This window comes from Ambystoma mexicanum, chromosome 1p (genome assembly GCF_040938575.1).
Source record: "Ambystoma mexicanum isolate Mex_15411 chromosome 1p, UKY_AmexF1_1, whole genome shotgun sequence".
Lineage (NCBI taxonomy): Eukaryota > Metazoa > Chordata > Amphibia > Caudata > Ambystomatidae > Ambystoma > Ambystoma mexicanum.
This window is the reverse complement of record NC_090921.1, coordinates 1321249350-1321271024: the sequence shown is the minus strand read 5'-3', so window position 1 is coordinate 1321271024 and position 21675 is coordinate 1321249350. Positions and strand designations below refer to the sequence as shown.

The 21675-nt window shown below is 44.9% G+C and overlaps 1 protein-coding gene across 4 annotated transcripts in view; it reads left to right on the top strand.

Moving 5' to 3' along the window:
* Positions 1–21675, top strand: part of LOC138453575 (scavenger receptor cysteine-rich type 1 protein M130-like) — a 500179-nt gene that overhangs the window by 398297 nt on the left and 80207 nt on the right. For all 4 annotated transcript variants that reach the window (XM_069606566.1, XM_069606582.1, XM_069606572.1 and 1 more), the window contains one exon: positions 3729–4037. In XM_069606566.1, the coding sequence (XP_069462667.1) occupies positions 3729–4037 (309 nt within the window). The remainder of the gene's footprint in view (positions 1–3728; positions 4038–21675) is intronic.

The window sequence follows — 21675 nt, the reverse complement described above, 5'->3', positions numbered from 1 at the left end:
GTAAAAGAAGATAGAAAATGCAGAAAGGGAAACCTAACCACTCTAGATACTTTGTGAGGCAGGAAACAGGCAAGAAATGCAACAATGTTGTTAAAAGAATTTGTCTTGGTGTAAAAAAGTGCAAAGGGGACTTAAGCAGTGTCTAGGGACCGAAAAGGTGAACCAGGTGGACAAGGTAACTTGAAAGTACCTGATTCCAATGTTAGGTGGTTTAACAGTGTCGAATCAGGTGTTGGCTTCATGTGATGAAATAACCTTTGTAAGATAGCGCTCTGCTTACCTGAAAAGAGTCACTTCCGGTATGAGAGGAAGAGAATATAAAAGAGACAAAGGACCAGAATGAGTTGCCAAGCAATGCTTATGTTGCTGTCGGCTTGATTTGCCATCCAATGTAATTCGACACTGGTCCACGGCCCATCATATAATATCATATCTCACCATCAACGTTAAAGACACGTGGACTGCTGAAGCTCACTTCTAATGACTGTTTGCTAGGTTCCTCCAGACTTATCCTGACACTGCATCGATCGATGGATTCTCAAGTTAAGGAGAGGGGGCTAGTCTCTCTTTCGGCTGGGGTAGAATGTGGGAGTCAAGGCACTTCCCTACTTATTCTCACGTCCAATCCCATTCATACAGGCAGCTGAGAGAGGTCCCGACATGGAGCAACTTCCTAGAGCACTACTCTATGCTACAGGCATCATTATGAACCTCTTGCACCCTGGGCCTCTCCCCTGTGCATGGTGACACAGGGGCATGGGCTCTCAGAAACTGTGGGGATTGGCACCTGATCCACTGTACCTTTGCTGGTAGACGTAAAAAGCACCAGGCTTCAGGATGCTGTAGATGCGGGTGGAACTGGGTTTAATTGTGGCAAGTCTCACTGATCCCAGATGGTGAGTGTGTGTGTTTGGTCGGTTTGGTGGTGCTCTGTGTGGTTTGAAGGTGTTGTCTAGCGATGCAGGTCGATAGATCATCAGGAGCAGTTTGACCATCAAGGTGGTTCGCAATGGCTACAGTTGCTTCGGGTCATTGAGTGACGCCATGATCCAGCAGTTTGATTCGAGCTGTGATTCAAATTCCTGACAGATTGATGCGGTAGTTCAAAGTCATCCGAATGGTGTGCTGGTGCTGAAACTGGAATGGTGACAAGGCTTTGCTGCAGTGATGTGGCGTGGAGCCAGTTTTATTGTGCAGTATCAGCGGTTCCAAGTTTGAAGGTGTCTATAACAGCATCACAGATCCTGAATGCTCAAATGCATCAAACACTGTTTGAATGCAGTTCAAGTTGGTTTGAGCAATGAGAAATCGCAAACCTGTCTGCTTTAACCCGTGTGGTGCTGTGGGACACACTGCTGTAGGCTCTAAAGTAAATAGAGTCATTTCAGTCACTGCGCTTCCAGCCTAGGAACGTTTGCTAGCGGAGTTGTAGGCCTTGGTCCACAGCAAGAGCCACAGCACAATGCACACACGGTAGTCCGAGGGAGCAGAGTTTACCTCTGCCCTGGAGACTCCTTCTTCATCTCAGTGGCTTAGGGCTTTGGAAAGATCAACTCTCCCAAAAGAGGTTCAAATTAATTCTTTCTTAAGTCCTTGAAGGGCCAAATGTGAATCAAAGAAGGAGGGTGAGACTCCCTTTTTTTATAGGCAACATGCCACATGGGATTGGAGGAAAGCAAGCCTGATTTGAGGGGTTAAATACCTATCCTTGTGACAAGTTCCCCTTGCCTTCTGATGTCATTCCCAGAGTGCCTTGTTCTGTAGGAAGTGGAGAGGACAGGAAGAAGATAAAAGCCCAGAGAAAAGTAGGATGCATGAATCCTTCCTCAAATCCGCTTTTGCTCCCAGACTGTCCTAACTCTATCCCTTTATCAGCCTGCAGCTTAACATGCTCACTTGTGTGCACTGCCCTAGTGTGAGGCAGACTAGGCTTTCAAGGCACCTCAAGCTGGCAGATCCCAAACCTGGCCAGGGAGGAATTACCTTTACTCTCAGAGAGTCAATAATGGCATGCATCCTGCCCTTTTTTCTCATTCACTGGAATGCAGACAGGGATGTGCCTGAGCAATGGTATACTAAAAATCTGATGTGGCTTTAATAATTATGTGAAATACCAATCACCATACCAACATAGATATGGTTATTATTTCGACTTGGGCCTTTACACCCTTGGCAAATGCCAATCCTTCATAGCTGGGTATCAACTAGGATAGTTCGGTAGCATCTGAAAATGTGAGGCTACATCTTCCACATGCTGTCAATTCTTGTTTGCATGTGAATGCACTTGGCATATCATTTTAGTTCCGGGATACATGGGTCTGTCCCTGGTCATATGGTGGATAGGTCGGAAAGTGAAGGCTAAACTTTCAATGAAGTTAGAACTATTGGTTTTGTAAATTACTTTATCCAGCCATCTCCATTTAGGTGCCTAGAGTCTCCTGTGGTGTACTGACAAAACATGTGACACATTTGAACACTTTATTTTATAACAGGTTTAGATAACATTGATGAGGACAAGTGTGTAATTATTTGTTAAACTATGAAGTGTTTCTACAAGTCCTAATATGGTGGTTCTACAATTTCCCTCGAGGCCAAAGCAGAAAGGGGCAATACGGGAGACCATTAAAGAGAGGAAAAGAAGATTAGGTGACAGATGTGAGAAGGAGGAAGGGAGACCATCGGAGAATTGAAAGAAAGTGGTGATGGAGTTGGAGAGAATCAGTCATGAGGAAGAGAGGGACATTACTCCAGAAAAGGAGGAGCAGATGTGACAATGATAAGGAGGAGCAGTTAGGATGAAAAGGGGAGATTCTGGAGATACGAAGCGTGAAACTGAAAGCAGTGCATTAGTGAGTAGTAAGGAGAAGGAGAGATCATTAGAAGAGACAAAGTGACAGAGGAGAAGGAGGTGTTAAACAGCAATGGTGAGAAGAAGCAGAGGAGGCAAAATAGAAAGTACAGGAGCACCCAGGTGGAGTGATAGAGAGGAGAAGTTGCAGAGAAATACTAGAGAGGAGGAGAAGATAAGAGAAGTGGCAAATAGGTGAAGGAGGACCAGAGTAGAGAATTGTGGATTATTTAGGTGGGAATGACAAAAGAGAGACAGAGAAAAGGAAGTGACAGTCAGCAAGGAGGAAAGAGATAGTGAGGAGAAGGTCACAAAAGAGAGAGACAAGTTGAGAGAGGGGTGGTGGAAATGCCTAACTTGATGGAGGAGTAATGCCCAATGCGGTCTCTGTCAGCCTGCCAGAAGGTTAAGACCAACCACCGTAGGGCTCACTGTGATCCTGCAAAGGAAATGAAATAGTCTGAGGCCTGGCATTGGTTTAGACTACCAAAGGCATCAGGGTTGCTGTGCCAGAAATGTTTTAGGCCCAGTGCAGCATCCTATCATCATGTGCAAAAGACAAGCAGGCAACTGCAGTAGATGATGTCCCCTGCCCCCCCCCCCCAACCTCTCCAGGAAGGCGGAGTCTAGGGGCAAGAGGGAAGGGCTGAGAACTACAGTCCTACAAATAACCCTCATTTGTTCTGTTATGTTGAATTTGCATTCAGTGTCCTCAGTTAAACCTAATCCCTTAGTTTCCTGTTGTCACAATAAAGGCACTTGAACCTCATCACCTGACTTGCAGTCATGTATCGATCCCAAGGCCTTTGTATCAAATAATATGCATTTGTTTGCCATTATACAATTGAACACAATATGATCTTTCGTTCTCTTGTTTCAGAGGTCATCCGGGTTCGGCTGGCAGATGGCCCTGGACGCTGTGCTGGGCGTGTGGAAGTCTATCACAAACAGCAGTGGGGCACTGTGTGTGATGACGGATGGAATATGCCTGATGCCCAAGTGGTATGCCAGGAGCTGGGCTGTGGATTGGCAGTGTCGTTTACTAAGTGGTATGGGCCAGGATCAGGCCCAATTTGGAAGGATGAAGTTTCTTGTTATGGGTTTGAGTCATCATTGTTGCAGTGCAATTCAGAGCAATGGGGAATTCACGATTGCGAGCACAGTGAAGACGCAGGAGTCCTTTGTGAAGGTATAATATTGGAACATGAAATGTATGCTTTGTATGCCTATTTCTGCTTAGATTTCCAACACTGTTTTGTGCCCAGGGTTCTGCTGACTTTAGTTTCCTTGTACATTTTTGGATACTGCCAACAAACTAACATATGAGTATCTATTGATCTTGATTTCATTGTATCCTCTACAACCGGTACCGGAAGTGAGATATTCAGTTTAACTCACTCTGGTCAGAAGATATGCACCATTTCCAAACGACATTTTACTCATCCTGACGTGAAATACATTTTAGTGTCAGACCGAGAATAATAATAATTCTTTTATATAGCACTTCAGGCTGGAATCTACATGCTTCTGAGTGATGTAATAAGCTCAGGCTTCAACTTTGATCCCAGGGCATTGCCTGACAAGTAATGCTCCCCCCTCCCGCCCCGCTCAGGTTATATTGCTATTAGTAGCGTGGCAAAGTTGTACCAGTGTACTAATAGTGATTTTTCCTCAAGTTGGGAAACAGAGTGTTTACCGTTTCTCAACTCGCGACTACACAAAAAGATGGCGCCAAGGATCGGGGAGAAGGGAAGTTCACACAGTCCCTTCTCCCTTTCCATTGTGGCCATTGCCGTCAAGGATGCTCCAGCGAGGGACTCGGGAGCACCAGGTAAGTGGGACGGGGGCGAGGGGATCTAAATATTTGGAAAAAGGGGTGAGGGGGCAGAGAGGACGCGTGGCATGCGGGCAGGGCCGGCTCTGGGATTTGGGAGGGCCCTGGGTGGTAAAAGGTGTGACCCCCCTAATTTACAAAAATAGTGACTTCAGAGTCTTTAGTACGCAAAGGTATCATGGGAAGTTAAATTAAAAACATGTTGCCATGTGTAAGGTAGTAGACAAATACTCGGATTGTCAATATTACCATTTACCTGTGTGGCAATATTAAGAGTGAGGTATTTCTTTGAAGTAGCAGATAGCTGAATACCTTGTACAGACTTCTAATTTTGGCAGATAAGGCATAGTGTGATAGAAATGTGGGGAAGCACTCACTTTGGTTAAGTGGCAAAGGCCGGATTTGAGAGCAGTCTGCAATTCAGGAACTTGAACACATCTCTTCCCAGATGTAATTGCTAGACATACTGTTTGCAAAAGGTCTTTTGAAACTTTGGTTTTAAAAAAATGGTGATTGTATTTTGCTATCTGAAACTAACTTCTGTTTTTGCAGTAGTTTCACTATTGTTTTTATTTTTATTTTGTCTGTTTTTGGGCATATTTTCAAACTAGCAATATGCTTTTATTTCAGATAAGGATTATTTTGACTGTCAAAAAAGGTAGCCTCATTAATGTACCCCCTTTATAAAGATGACTTCAAAAGTACACATACCATAGTAAGGTACCCATTCAAATATATAAATCATCACAGCAATCTGTTAAGCAAAAAGTGTACAATTGTGGCAGTATTCACCCCTCTTGACTGGGAGACTACAAATACCAGAATGCTATTCAGCAAAATGCAAATAAATGGCCTTTGGGTTATGAAAATGTATTTTCAAGAAGTATAACAACATGTAATGTGTGGAAAGACAAATGCAGGGTTCATGTATGACGTGATGTTTTGTTTGATATAGTGTAATTGACTCCGAGGAGAGCGCAGATTTAGGCAGCTAAATTATGCTTTGTGTGTGCTTTCAGAATACAAATGTCTATTTGCATTGCTTAACACAGAAACGTTATGAAGATCTCCTCCAAAACAATGGTCTTTTAAGTGGGCCATCATTTGTAAATCACTGCCACTTTAATGGGTGCTTGAAGAAAAAAAAAGTGATAAGCATTCATTAAAGGGCCCGCAGCATCTGATGGGCCACGGGGGAGCAGATGTCTCTCTCTGAGCCACAGGAGGTTGGAGGCACCACCGTGGCCTCATGCAAGCCTTGTACATGGAAGCTGCACAGCAGTTGAGGCAGACACTGGTTGCCTTGCAGGGCCCCTCTGACAGCTTTGGACAGCGGGGCCCTGGGCCTCGGCACAGACCGCACAAGCCTTGGGCCAGCTATGCACATGGGGGCACGCAGGTGCACAAAGACCACTTACCTTGTGCCCTGGCGAGGGAAGATGGCGGCCTCCAGCTCCGAGGAGGGTAGGAACGGGGATTTTACCATTTGGTAAAGCCCCTATTCTGGGCCTCCTGATTGGCTAGGAGGCTGCCCCCCACCCCCTTCGCTGGGTACTAATTCCCCTTATCATGACCCAATCAATGGAGATCGATAGGCTCTTTGGTGGGGGCGTTTGCCTGCATAGAGGAAGTGTTCCTCACAATCCAGCAATGTGTTTAAGGTATCCTGCGTATGTAGGCAGGTAGTGCGGCGTGGAATCTAGTTTGTTGATTGGTGTCCTGGTTACTTGGGTCCTTTAAGAGGCGTGTGCCTACGGATTCTGGTAAACTTTGTGTGTGTTTAATTATAGCAGGGATACTCTTATGTTATGTTACGCCATCAGAAAAATGTGTAGTCACTGTCCTGGGGTCTAGTATCCCTGTAATGCCGTTAATGGAACCCAGGCTATTAAGTCCTCGGAGAAAGGGGTTAATGAGGTGTCTATCCAGCCTCTTGTGGAAACCAAGGCACCTGATATCGACCAACTGGTCCACAATCTCTGGCAGCTTATTAAAGAGAAAATGATCTCTGACCTCATCCAATGCAAGAACATGATGGATTTTAAACTGCGGGGAAGACTCTTTAGACAATATTATACCTCAGCCTCCATTAGTAGATAGGGCTGATGCACCATGTCAGACAAAGGTGCAGACCACAGAGATTGCCAGCCAAAGTGGCTTGACTGTTTTATGGCCACATGTAAAAAAGTTGAAGTTTATGAAGTGTGATAGGGGCCCTAGTGCTGGTTCTGGAGTCACTGAAAGACAACCTGTACCGGTTGGTCCAGCTCTCTTGGAGTTATATGACCTCTCTTGGAGTTATATTGTCTATGGGTTCTTCACCTCAGTATATTTCTTATCATTTTAAGGACGTCGGAAATGGAATGGCCAACTATCCTTTTGAAAATGACATTGGTATTAAAAAATCTAAAAGTGATCCTGACTTTATAAAGTTGTTTAGTGATCACAGAAATCTAGTTTTGACCAATGTGGATAGACCAGAGAGGTATGAAACCAGAGAAGCCCTGAGAAATAAGGTCTTGTTCTGTGCTGCAGCGTAGAGTGGGCTCAAGTTGCGTTCGAGCTCAGGTTTTGAGGTTCTTCCACACGGATCAAATTAAGGACTGGTGTCATGGGACTAACAAACATTGCATTATTATTGGTTGTGACCACAACAATCTCCCCCGTTTTCTGTGTCTTTGTAAAAACTTGAACTTCTCATCCTTGACAACAATCTTATTTATGGCATTGGACTAATTATGCCCAGTTGTGAATTATGTCCCCTGCCTGGAATATAATTTAAGTCGTTATTTTTGGTTTTATGTGACTTTCTTTGCCCATTAGACTATGTTTTATTTTTCAGTTGTCTGTTTTCCCTTTTTCCCTTAATGTATTAAATGTATTGTTGTTTGTTGTTATGTTGTACAAGCGCCTCTATGGCTCAGGGCCTTTTTGTTTTGCGCTATACAAATACATTAAATAAAAAATAAAAAAGAATCATTGAGCTCAGAAAGGTGATGGTCTGAGTCAGCCCTGCTGGGATTCAAACTTGCTCAAAGCGTATCATAGGTGAGCACTTAACACAGGGGCTATTGAGAAGAAGAATAACTGGTTGTGAGCTAAACTATGATATTGGTTCCAAGAGATACAACACATTTAAAACTATTTCAAAGCAATTACAAATTCTGTACATCAGCACCATGTGGATGATTCTGGTTGAATGGGCACAGCTAATTGATTACGTTATTTACTGTCCTTTAAGTTCACCCTCTATGGTAGAAGTATATTTTGAGTCTTGTAGCCAAATTGCCCCCACTTGCACTGCGGGGTGGATAATATGTTAGAAGATGTCGTCTGGTTTGGGATTACCTAGACGTCTCGACGGACCTATGTGAATATCTCACATGTTTCTGTTCTATTTGTTATACATTCTGAAGGATCCTGTTGTCCAGAGATGGCTGAACTACACAAAAACAGGATATATCCATAGGACAACAGGAAGTGGCGATTTAATGTGGGATCACACCTAAAGGTCACTAAAGAGTTGCAGAGGACGAAGTCATGGATCCCAGAGTAGCTCAGCAGTGCCAAGAAATACAAAGATATGAAGCATATAGAGCAGCAATAGAGGATGCAGGCAGAAATTGGCCCCTGAAAATGGTCTATGAGACCGAAATGCATTGGACAACCCAAAGAATGCCTATGTCTAAAGAATAAAGGCTTCATTTTTAAGAAAACTTGAAATACATCTTTTGTATAAATTACATACTTGTTGAATGAATGGTAAAAACTCAGAATGAATAAGAAATAGAAAATAAACATGTACGATATTTACACCCGGTCCTTCCTGACGTCTAGGTAATCCAAACCCAGACAACATCCTCTAACATCAGCACCATGTGCACATGAACATGTTAAGGTCTCCAATACAAATATCTCTGTGCAAGCTAGTCTTTTCAGCTCAATGGTTTTAGATAAATGAAATCATTGTTATGGAATGTGGTCAGGTGACATAGTATTGTAAACAGGGTAAATTGTGAGTGGCAGACCCATTTGGTCTCTTTATTTTAAGAATCTATTCTTAAAATAAAGAGACCAAATGGGTCTAAGATCTACAAGTTGACAATCAAGCTTTGTTCAAAACCATTCCTTCTGAACTCATATCCAGACCCTTGCTCAAAGTGAGGTTGGTAGCAGCCATTGCTTATGCCTCTCTGTTTATGTGCCCCCTTGGAATTGCTACCTGAGAGCAGAGGGTTATTATCTCTGTCTGGTTTGATCAGAGACATCACTGGATTCCATTGGTCAACCTATCATCCCTGTGGTGGTCAATGTCTCGCCTTGTGGGGAGTGTTATGCCATTGTATATGACCAGGGAGGACCCACTTTGATTGACAATGTAGTCAGCCAATGATAGAAACGTAATCACACAGATTCTGATAGTTAAGACTGGATTGTGGTTACAGAGGGGGTTGGTGCCTGCAGCCTGGTTTGTTCAGAGTTTCTGGTAAGGGGAGCAAAGCTAAGTCCCAGGTCTAGGCTTTTTCGCATGCAGAACTCCTGAGGCTCCTCCAAGCTGAGGGAAGAGACCCCCAACATACAAATATAGATCCATTTTACACAGAGTAACTGTATTGCTTTCTGCTAACAGAACAGTTTATTAAGAGGAAGAATACCTTCTGTTAGCCCATGTGTAACCCTTGGTAAGCTTGGGCATCAGTCAACAGTGAGTGGACTGGTTGACTGATAGATGTCAGAATGGGGGCTAGTTTACAGAGCAGGGGTAATGGCTTAGAAGTCCAGAGAAGGGTGGCATATTGCTTGTTCTTGTTTTCAACTCATCTCCAAATCAGCCCTTAATTGTTCATATTTATTTCTACTGTTAGATTGAAAGCCTCTCTGGCGGTGTTTCTTATATGTGCAGGATTTACATTTATTCCATCGCGTTCAGACCATTGTTTTCCATAGCGCTGCTTCTTTGGTGTCCGATAGGTGCTCATGATGGAAAGTGGTGTTTGTCTCTAAAGTGTTTCTCTCTAGCCACTTCTTGTGTGTCTCAAAGGTACCTCTGAGAGAGGATGGTATTTGCCTTGAAAGTGCTATTACAGATCCACCTCTTGACCGCCCCGCAGTTGCCTTTGTGTGAAAGTGGTGTTGGTCACCAAAATGTTATTCTAGTGCTGTTTCTAGATTCCTGAGAAGGTGTTCTTGAAGAAAAGCAGGGCTGGCCATGTTTAAAATAATAACTGGTTGGAAATTGCTTTGTACTGCAGGCAGAGACTGAAAAGCATCTCATAGAAAAATGAAGTGCTGTTACTTTAAGACATTAGCATCATGCCCCCCGCACAGTGTCACCTCACTTGCCTGCCTCAACCGTATAGACCATCACCAAAAGCCATGCTTTGTTCCTGTTTTTTTTTTACATCTATGGTAAGTCACAGGAAAGCATCTTGGATTAACTTTACTTTCTTTTGACCCTGTCCTTTTTTAATCACTCCCGGAGAAGTGTCCTTTCCCGTTTTTTACTAATTCAATTTGTTTTTTGCATCTCAATCACCTCCTTTTGGGCAGCACACCAAATTTAAAACTGGCTTCAAGAGATGCACTGGTTGTGGCCGACCTTTGTGCATGGCTGACCCACACCAAACCGACCTGACGTTTTTTGGAAACCAGGACACAGTGAGCTCCTATGTGTTCTGTGTGGGGTAGACACTGTGGTTACCAAATTCAGCTGTGTCTGCCACTCCAAGCACAAAGGTGGCCTCCTCCGCTTAGCGCCTTTTGGCTTCCCAGTTAGAGAGCACGAGTTCCAGCCACTCCCACAAGCAAGTACCTCTCTTTGGGAAAACTCCTCATCTGATTGACATGTAACTTGCAGTATCTGATAATATTTTAACTTGAGATCAGTTTACAAAGATACCACAGCCTTGTGCCAGTGCTTTGAAATACCAAGCACATACCAAGCCTCATTACGATGTCAGGGGTAAGGGGTTAATGGCAACAGTAAGAGTGCCAATGCCGTTCACCCCTTACCGCCGCATTACGAGGTCCCTTAGTGGCACCCGCTAAGGGCGCCTGATCTTACCAGGCGCCCTTAGCGGGAGCCGCTAAGGGACCAGGGAGCTAATAACGGGCCCTCTAATTAGCGCCATCCCCATTCCCATTGAGCCCTATGGGAATGGTTCTCAGAATGGGGACTTACCAGTCCTCCAAGGTTGGAATGACCCGTTTGTAAGTCCCTATTCTGAGAACCCGGACCTGGAATGCGGTAAGGGTGTAGCCATGGTGCTAATAGCACCATGGCTACCTCCAACCTCGTAATGGGGCTCACTGTGTCTGCTGGAGTTGATAGGACATCGTCCTGTCCCAAACTTCCAAACCTGTGCCTCCATCTTTGGATTGAGTATCACACTTCAGAGTGAGCTTAACTCCACTCAGGGTCCCAGTACCAAACCGTTCCTACTGTTTTTTCCTAAGAGGTTAGGCAGTCTTAAAAAGAGCCAGTCATCCACTCAAAATAAAAAGGAGAGGGGGCGAGTAAGAAGTTCTTGCAATCACCATTGGTACTTTTGCAGGGACCTGCTGCTTTTTAAAGTTCATGATACCATATCTAAGCACAACAAGCACAAGAAACAACATCACAGTGACAAGACACCTTCTAAGGGCCTTATTTAGAATGTTGGGTATTTTCTTTGGAAGTACTATGAAACTAGAGTAATGCAGAAGCTTATGTAATTCCCCATTATTACATGCCATTCAGAGCATTATGTGTTCTACTGCTGCAATGGACTCTAGTAGATTGGGTACTACCCCATGTAGTAATTACTGCATGCAGTAATACATTTGAGTAGATAAAAATGTGTCCACAGAAACCCAGGAAGTTTTTTCGAGTTACAATTTAAAACCTTGAATGAGGTAAAAGTGGTAAACTAAGACGTAACAGGTCAATGACTGTTATACTGTCCCCACAACAAATTGGGGTTCCTCCACCCCTGGGGTGTACATTTATATCACAACAAAGGGTGGATAAACCCAAAGCTTTGTGTAAAACCAGCCCTATTGCTAAACCGTATCTGTCCCTCAAGAAGAACTCTCATCTCCCTTGATCCACCTGCCCTCGAAGTTGGTGGTGGTTTGCCTATATAAAAGGGATAGGTAAGAGAGCCTTCCCTAATCCTAAACTCTTCTAAATAACATGTCAAATCGATAGAAAACTATAGTTGCCTACATAATAATACAAAGGGCATCATTACACCTTGTGCGGTAAAAACCTCAAATTACCGGCATGGCGCTCTTAACGTGTCCGCCCTCGCAAGAGGGTGCTAATAGCGTACCATTACGAGTACGCGGATACGAGCATAGCGCCATGCCGGTAAAGACCCTATCGCCATGCCGTTAAAGACCCAAAAAAGTCACTTATCGCCCTCGACGAAAGTGCAGATTGCACGTCCTCCCACATGCTGCATGCAAATAGCGCTTACCGCAATTAGCGGTGACCGTTAAACGGAACCAGAAATAGCGTCATCGCACAGGAACGGGAAAGACCACGGCGGCCATCATTAAAAACACAATCCATTGCCATCCACTGCCCCCTGGACCTGTTTGGAGTAGGTTGCAGTTGCAAATCATCCGGGACACCTTCAACATGTCCAAGGCATTTAAAAAAAGCAACGACAGGCAGCGCAAAGAAAAATTTACCTCAGAGGAGTTGAACATGCTGTCCCAGACCCTGGCTGACAATGCTGAGGTTGTCTTTGCCAACGACATGCGGCGGGCGACACTACTTAAAAAAAAGTCCATCTGGGAAGAAGTTGCGGTCAAAGTCAGTGCAGTGGGCACCAGCACCCGCACGGTGCGTGAGTGCAGGAACATGTGGGACGACCTCAGACTGCGGGTGAGGGGCATCCTTGCCGAAAACCACTGAATAGCCACTGCAGGTGGAGCCGGTTCACCCATCAGACTAAAGGAATGGGAGGAGACCTGCGCAAACCTAATCGCAGTGGAATCCATTGAGGGAGTAGGCACTATGGAGCAAGGCGTGGGAACCACTTCGGATGGAGGTGAGTGTACACATGACAGGATGCTATGTGAATGTACTGTTCCCCCCAAATGTGAGCCCAGAATCCTCTCATGCATGGACACACATCCACACATGCATCCATCCCTGCCCATGTCAGTGTCAGACGCAAACACACACACATGCACACATCACCAGAGGCAAGTGCCAAACACAACCATGCATGGATGAGGCACTGAACTGACACATCACCTGCATCCACAACTATTAAGTTCCAATGGCCACAACTGCATTATTGATGTATCCTGCATGAAGTACGTAGAAACGTAACCAATGCCATCCCCCTTCTTGTCCCTGACAGGCTCACATACAGATGGTGAGGATGCCGCAAATGCATCCCAGGCACCGCCTACAAGTCAGAGACCAAGGGCACAGGACTCTGAGGACACCCCCACGACATCTAGGGGCAAGTGGGGAAGGTTCCACATGATGAGTGTGAAGCATCGGAGGAGTACCACTGCCAGGATTGAAGTAGCCACACCACCAACTACAGCCCCACCACCGGAGGTGAACCCACAACCATCAATACCAGCCACTGAGGGCCCACCATCATCTGCGCCAAGCTCCTCTGGAGAGGCAGCTGCCACTGCCCCCCTATCTGATCTTGAGGACACAACAGTTGGCACAAAGCAGATGCACACCCCAAGCCCCCCTAGAACCCCTGAGCCAGCACCATTCCAGACACCTGGGTCTGATGTTACTGGTGAGGACAACATTCCAGCCATAATGTCCCCCATGGTGGCTTCACCTGCTGTCATGGATGCATCTGAGGGCACAGCAGCCACTACACCATCACCCAGCACTGCCCTCGAGCTGGCCACCATCCGGCATCGTCAACAGGAACTAACTGTGCTGGTTGGCCAGCATGTTGAGGAGGCTGCCCATCTCAGGGAGGATATTGTGGAGACGGCAAGGCACTCCAGTGAGAGGATGGAGGCCTGTACTGACAGGCTGTGTGAGGAGATAGCCAGACTTAGGGAGGTCCTCACTCGAATAGCTGACACAATGGACCGCCACTTCACGCCACCAGGACAGTCTGCCACGTCGTCATCCGCCGGTTCGACGCTAACAAGCCCCCTCCGCCGCTCAACACGCACCACCAGGCGCATGTCTGCCCATCTTCCAAATGCTGCAGCAGATAATGGCCAATAGGGGGTTAATGGCGATTCTTCTGCGCGCATGGGCCAACACAAACATGGCAGACACATGAGGAACTGTTGTGGGGGGTGGGTGGAAGGGTGTTATGGGTCTGTTGTGGGGGGTGGGTGGAAGGGTGTTATGGGTCTGTTGTTCGGGGTAGGTGGAAGGGTGTCATGGGTCTGTTGTGCGGGGTGGGTGGAAGGGTGTCATGAGTCTGTTGTGGGGGGTGGGTGGAAGGGTGGTGGGATGTACTTAATACACTGGTGTCTGATCAAAACACAGGCTTGTACATCTTCATTGTGTTTGTGTACTTTATTGGCGACAGGGTCCATTGCGTGCTTCTAAACATACACCAGTGCATTACTACCCATATCCATGTGACAGTACCAAAACATGTTCCTCAGAATATCTGGTTGATCAGATGCTGTCTCACAGCACGTCCCTCTGGCCCATCCCCTCTTGCAAGACCTGCATCCCCTTCACCTCCGTCCTCATCACCATCATCATCCTCATCAGGTGCTTCTATTTCAACATCAGGGGGCAGTGGCACATTCCCTCTGATACACATATTGTGCAGCATGACACATGCCATGGTGATCTTGGCCACTTTCTCATGGCCAGACAAGAGAGCGCCACCAGACCTGCTAATGCACCGAAACCGTGACTTCAAAAGGCCAAAAGTCTGCTCGATCATGATGCGGGTACGGGTATGTGCACAATTGTATTCCTCTTTGTGCCTGTTCTGTGGGTTCTGTACAGGTGTGAGGAGCCAGCTCTTCAGGGGATAGCCCGCATCACCTGTATGGGGGAACGAATGGGGTCCTGTTACTGTTCACCTCAAGTGCGGCCTGCTCATATCACACAAATTGACATTGCATTGTGATTCAAGTACACAGTCAACAGCATACATGCAGTTGGCCTGTGTGACAGCAATGTGCAAGGGTGAGGTCGACCATGCAAGTAGACATGCCCCATTAATGCCTCCAACAGTAATTGACATGTCCTGGGTGAGGCGAGGTCCTAGGTGTCCCTGGGCCCAGGCAGATTTGGTTCCTCACTGCTGTTGTACTGCCATTCCAACATAGATGTTGCCATGCAGTGAGGTATCACTTCAGTGGTGGTAAAGGTGTGTGGTGAAATGCTATGTCTATGGCTAGGGCTGATCCCTTTGCATGCACCATAGGGCACATTGCTTTATTGATGTTGTGCTGGACTGATTCCGGATGACTATCTTGATGGCACGTATGAAATCTGTGTATTTTGTGGCGTGGAATGTTGTGCAATGTGTATGTGGATGGGTGTTTGATGTTACTAGACCTGAAATGTCATCTGTGTTGTGTAGCTCATACTTGCATGTCGGTTCATCTCACGTACGTTGCGGCCTTCCCAGATGGACATTGGCATACATCTGTATGTGCATTTTGCAGACAGACGACAAGCTACACCCAGTTGGAGTATGTATCTCTCCCCCCCATCACACCCAGTTGGAGTATGTATCTCTCCCCCCCCCATCACACCCAGTTAGAGTATGTATCTCTCCCCCCATCACACCCAGTTGGAGTATGTATCTCTCCCCCATCACACCCAGTTGGAGTATGTATCTCTCCCCCCCATCACACCCAGTTGGATTATGTATCTCTCCCCCCATCACACCCAGTTGGAGTATGTATCTCTCCCCCCATCACACCCAGTTGGAGTATGTATCTCTCCCCACCCATCACACCCAGTTGGAGTATGTATCTCTCCCCCCCATCACATCCAGTTGGAGTATGTATCTCTCCCCCCCATCACACCCAGTTGGAGTATGTATCTCTCACCCCCATCACACCCAGTTGGAGTATGTATCTCTCCCCCCATCACACCCAGGTGGAGTATGTATCTCTCCCCCCATCACACCCAGTTGGAGTATGTATCTCTCCCCCCCATCACATCCAGTTGGAGTATGTATCTCTCCCCCCCATCACACCCAGTTGGAGTATGTATCTCCCCCCCCATCACACCCAGTTGGAGTATGTATCTCTCCCCCCATCACACCCAGTTGGAGTATGTATCTCTCCCCCCCATCACACCCATTTGGAGTATGTATCTCTCCCCCCATCACACCCAGTTGGAGTATGTATCTCCCCCCACCAATCACACTGCCATGTGCTTGGCCTGCTACTCACCAAGTAGCCACGAACGTTGTGCGGTTTGTCGCTCTATGTAGCGTGGGATAGTTGAGTTCTTCAGGACCATGGAATCATGGGTTGATCCGGAAAATCGGGCACAGCAATGTGTGATTATCTTGTTGGCGTCACATACAATTTGGACATTGATGGAGTGGAATTGCTTCCTGTTTCGGTAGACCACTTCATTGCGATGTGGGACCACCAATTCAACATGTGTACAGTCGATGGCCCCAATGCAACTTGGGATGCCTGCCAGTGAATAGAAGCCAACTTTGGTGTTTGTCTCCTGGGCAGTCCGTGGCATGAATATGTGTTCAGGCGCATGCTTCAGGAGGGCATCAAGTACCTGGTTCAGCGTGCGTGAGAATACTGGTTGAGAGATGCCATGCATCTGGCCCACTGTATGCTGGTAGGTGCCTGTGGCCAGGAAGTGGAGCAGTCTCCATTGCTTCCAACTGTGCTGATTGTGTCCACCTGGGGCAGGTGGGAACGCTGCTCAGTTCTCTTAACGTGTGGTTCGCGATGCCGGTATTTGCGCCATGGCGGTAAGGGGTTTTGGGGGCTTTACCATGCCGCTATTGGCATGTCCGCTCGCCTTGTGATGCTGTGCTAATAGCGGCATGGCGTAATTTACGGGATGGTGGGTTGCGCGCATGCGGACTGCCCGCTATTAGTGGCACCGTACTTAGCGGTGCCGCTAATAGCGGTGAGCCGGGTCGTAATTCGCATGGGGATTTAACGTTACCGGTATTCCATTACCAGTAACGTTAAATCCATACCGCCTACCGTGTAATGAGGCCCAAAGAGTTCTGTTTGCACCACTTTGTATAACTAAAAAGACAGAGAATTGGTCTCCTCTTAAAAGATGAGAATACCTCGAGAAAGGTACTTCACACAACTTTATTCTGCCTCTTTCTCGTGGAAGTATCCCCACTCAACCATTAAAAACTACCACTCAGGAGTGTTGGATAAACCCCCCCATGGTGGTCTGCCAGTTCACAGCGATGGATGCCTATCTATTGTGAAAGGATATCAATTAGCATGGTCTGTCGAACCGGTTTTGGTGTGCCTTCTTGCTTATGCCACATTCTTCAGGACTTAGCAATGGAGATCAACAGTTCATTGCACAGCTGTATGAATCACTGCCACTCAATATTGTATCTTGGACTTGTAATTGGACCAAAAACCATAATCGGAATGAGGGATTTACTTTTCACCCTTACTGAGTGTGTTATATGTATGTTATTCAGAATCTATTGTCAATTATTCACATGAGCACATCAAAGCAGTGCAAGACAGTAATACTTCTGCAAGTACTAGACAAATGTGTAACATTAATTTTGGCATACCTTACAATTTATTCAAGATGCATTTTGCATCTACCCCTTGTGTGCTGTGATGGTCCACTTCATCCCTTGTAATAAGAGGGTGTTGTGTTCACCGTTTCTTGTGTGTCTGTCAGGCTGAGATCAATCCTCCTATTTCTCGCCTGCAACAATAATGGTAAAACACCTAATCAGTGCCTTGTCTCAGTATATGTGGTGACATGTTCCCATGCTATCATCTGCAAGTGTCACATCCCATATTCTCTCTTTTTTTCTCGCTCATTTGCTAAATGCGCCATTCCTCCTCAGTACTTGTATAGATAGCCCCTTCTCATTAACTACTTCCAAGTACATTCGTCTGTTGCTCACCATTGATGATACCATGTTGTATTTCGAAAACATGTGCAGTAATGCTACTAGAACATGGCCATGAAAATTGAGCTATATATTCCCCGGTGTTGTCTACTCCACAACCATGTCCATTGGTCTATCTCTAGTGCTTAAAAACTCTCTTTGTTTGCCCTGTAAAGTGCCTGTGGACCATCTGATATTCATATTGGGTGCGCAGGTATCTACAACGGATATTGTTTAAACATCCTGCATTGCATTTTCCTGTTGCGACTCTGCCTGTAACCGCGAATCACTCATCCAGTTTAATTATTCATCACAGATGAGTATTACCAGCAAGAAGCGCAACCAGTAAGGCGATACCAGAGGAGAAACTATTTGCGGATGGGAAGACCCTACAGATCACGCTCCGAAGACTGGGATTACTCTAGTAATAGCTCAGAAGACAAACAGAGACCTGACACATCAACTGGAAGAGGGAGAACCGCAGCCAGGACCAGCAAGTACGCTTTGAAGACTAGAGACCAGTCCAGGTGGATGAGTTACCCCCACATCCTTTTTTAGGCCAACGAGGAAGAAACAGAAGAAGAGGATGATGGCAAGCCGACTCATCGAGAATCACACAGAGTCGGGTCCGTGGAACAACATACCAGAAGAACAATAAGTCGTAAACCTTTCAAATGAGTCCTTATCTATTTCTGAGGTTCAAATCCTACAGAAAGGACTCTAGTTTGTGCCCCCTGCAAAACATGATATTTTTGAGATGAGAATAGAAATTAGCCAACTCATCAGAAAGATAAGGCTGAAAAATGTTTTGGAGACATGAAAGATAACCGTGTGAGTGATGTAATTGGTCTACATCTTCCATCCCACTTTTATCCGCCCCCACAGTCAATCTCGCTGCAATCACTCACGTTCGAGCAAGAAATTGAAGAGAAATTGGTTGAAGTAGCGGGAACTTTTCCGACCTTACATAATAATTGCACAAAGTCAGAACTCACTGCATTGACAACCTTGGAAACTAATCGTCAGATCATCATAAAACCTGCAGATAATGGTGGGGCTATAGTTGTTGATCACACCTACTATCACAATATCGTCATGCGACTTTAGTCGGATTAAACATGTTACCAAAAAAGAGTAACAGACCCTACAGAGGAGTTAAGAGCATTAATAGCTCAAATAATTGAGGCAGCTGAATTGGAAGGCCTTATTAGCACTAAGGAGGCAGATTTTTTGACACCACAATTTCCAAAATTACCAATGTTGTATGCCTTACCTAAAATGCATAAGGTCATCGTGCCCCCACCAGGTAGACCTATATTTTTCAGGCATCAGTTTGATTTTGCAGACACTATCCCAATATGTGGATAATTATGTGAAGAGAGCAATTCTAAATATGCAGTCCTTCATGAAGGACTCAACAGCCATGCTCCACTTTTTGAGGACCATTGAATACAATCCAGAGATCCAGTACATGGTGACTATGGTTATAGAGTCTCTATATAGTAAGATCCAACAGGAGGCAACCCTGCTGGTGACGCAAACATATTTGGACAGAGACTTGATGGGAGAACCACCGATCTTTATCTTACAGTTAGTGGAAATTGCACTCACCAATAACATTTTCTGTTATCAAGATCAGTTTTTTTTTTTTTTTATTGTGCAGAGTTTTATAAAAGATAAAATCCTACACAAATTATCATCAACAATACACATTATTACATTAATAAATCTTTACATTAATACATTTCAGCAAACATTTCAATAAAACCACAAATACTTACAACCATTTCCATTAATTAATTTCTTCATTTTTTCACAGCAAATACCCAATATTCCTAAAAATGTCCTTGTCCTGTTCATTGGAAGATCCTACATACTGTTAACATTCCATTGACCATTAACTTTCTTCTAGTTCACCAATTGTATCATGCCCAGAAATTGAATCAATGCTTTGCTTAATTGATAAAGCAGGGTTGACCAACACATATTTCATACTGTGGGCCCTGTATCGCACACAAACCTGTTGATATATTTTTCAAAACAATGTTGTCTTTGTTCACCCAATGCCTCACATACTAAAAATAGTTGCTGCAACATTTTGCAATGTTCTAAACCAAATCTGCTTTTGTCTGAGTGACAGTCTATCTTCTTCCAGCTAAAACAATTTGCTCCTGTGGGTAAGATGTCTAATCTAAACCTTAATAGGAGTTGGCTTTTTTTTCCAAGATGGAAATCTACAGCTGTATCCACCACACACCCCTAACTTTTTGTGTTTGCTAATCAATCTCTTATATCGGTCATACCCTCCCACAGAGTCACAAGTGCGACACCAATCTGTAAGCTATAAATGTTGCTTGTGTGCTCCCGGGTTCTTGAAAGACAGAGTTTCCCCACAAACCATATTCTTCCAATTTCTCGAATGTTTTGATACCAATAATGGTATTCAATTTAGAGTACTTTTCCGTACCATACACAAAAAAAGAATTTCTAGGAGGGCTTTTGAGTTTACGACACAATAAAAAAATGTTCATAACATATGAACTTCCAATGACAGCAGCCCTATTTCAAATCTAACACCACTTATAGGTATTGACAAAGGAAGCCCTAAACCTCTTTTCCATACAGTGATGCAGAATGAAAGGGGGCTAAAATACAGCCCTGTCGGAGGCCATGGCTCGTAGGGATCAAGGCAGACAGCATTCTTTCTTGGTTTAGTATTACCATCGGAACAGAGTGCTCATGGAGATGAATCAATATTGTTAACAAACCCACATGCAATTACGATTTCTGTAATTTCAACCATAATTTATCTCTGTTTATTCATTTGAAAGCAAGAGAAAGATCCACTGTAATAACAAACACCTCCTTTGCAGTGCCTTTCCAGGTCAGGCGCTGCAGACAGTTTAGCACCCACCCTGCTACTGTTATACCCAATCCTCTTTGGAAACCCATCTGGTTGGGCTTAAGGATGCCCTTTTCATCCACCCACTCTTTGAAAGATGAAAGCACTACTGACGTGAACATTTTTGAATCCGCATTTAGTAGAGCGATTGGCCTATCATTTAAAAGAGTGTCCCTCTCACCTTTTTTGGAAATGGGTATTATATGTGCTACTTTCCATGTCTCCATGGTCTTCTTTAAAGAAATGATAGACTGGGAAAGACTACAGAGTATTTCCGCCCACATTTCAGGATCTCCCTTGATTACTCTATCCCATTAGGGCCTGGTGCCCTTGAATTGCTGCCAGATTTTATAATATTTTCAATTTGGCTTACTGTGGGTTTCAAAAGGCAGGCGTCCTTCTTCAGACTTTGCCATGATACATGAAAGCCTCTTTTCTGCCTCCCTTTGATATGTCAGAGTCTGAATGCCTTTAACTCCATTGTTTTAACCTCTTCAACCGACTCTCCCTGAGAGGGGTTACTACACTCTGTTGTTTAATTTTCCTTACTTCGTTTGTATACCTTATTTTATGACACTTATTGTAAAGAGGACTTCTAGGATTCTCTTTCAATTTCCTCTGCACTAAAATATTTTTTATGGAAATCAGAAAATTGCACAGTAGAGGCACAGCTTTTTGTTTCTCCAAATTCATGTAACTGTTCCATCACAGTTAGCATATGGAAATTTCAGATGTCTCTCTGTGCCCAAATCAATATGTTTTTCCTCAAAGACACATTAACACTAGTCATTTTCTCCTCATACAGTACTTGTTTCGGAGCAGGAATATTCACTACTAATCCTGCATGATCACTCGGGAACCCATCTTAAATTTCTAAATAATTGTCTACAACCAAAAAAAAATGAATTCTTCATTCAGTCACTTTCTCACGAAAAGTCATGGAGCTAACTTTGTTCTGAATAGCCACCCCTCACAATGCCTGAACTTCATTTTTGAAGGAGCATTTAACTTCTTTTTCAGGTAAAAGACTCTAGGACTCTTGAATTCC